Genomic DNA, 245 nt, shown 5'->3' with positions numbered 1-245 from the left:
TGGCGCCTTCCTCCCGGAGCCGGGCGCCCGGCTCAGCACACGGAGCAGCTGTTGGTCTTGTTCATGGGCGGCCTCAGTGTCTGCTCCTTGGGCAACGTCTCCCTCCTCTTGCAGAGCGCCGGGCTGAGCCTGCTGGGCAGGTTGGCTTGCTGCAGCAGCTCCCTGAAGACCTCCAGGACATTCTCGTTGTCCTTGGCCGACGTCTCCACGAAGCGGCTGGGTCAGAACACGTTCTCCACGCGCAG

At 65.3% G+C, this 245-nt stretch overlaps 1 protein-coding gene across 1 annotated transcript in view; it reads right to left on the bottom strand.

Moving 5' to 3' along the window:
- Positions 1-32: 32 nt before the first annotated feature.
- LOC104278839 (GTP-binding protein Rhes-like) overlaps positions 33-245 on the bottom strand; it is a 627-nt gene continuing 414 nt past the window's right edge. The window contains 1 exon segment of the mRNA XM_009875937.1: positions 33-221. Within this exon segment, the coding sequence (XP_009874239.1) occupies positions 33-221 (189 nt within the window).

The sequence above is a fragment of the Apaloderma vittatum genome, unplaced genomic scaffold (genome assembly GCF_000703405.1).
Source record: "Apaloderma vittatum isolate BGI_N311 unplaced genomic scaffold, ASM70340v1 scaffold9909, whole genome shotgun sequence".
In the NCBI taxonomy this organism is placed as follows: Eukaryota; Metazoa; Chordata; class Aves; order Trogoniformes; family Trogonidae; genus Apaloderma; species Apaloderma vittatum.
Note: the sequence above shows the minus strand (reverse complement) of the source record. Positions and strands in the feature narration are given on the sequence as shown.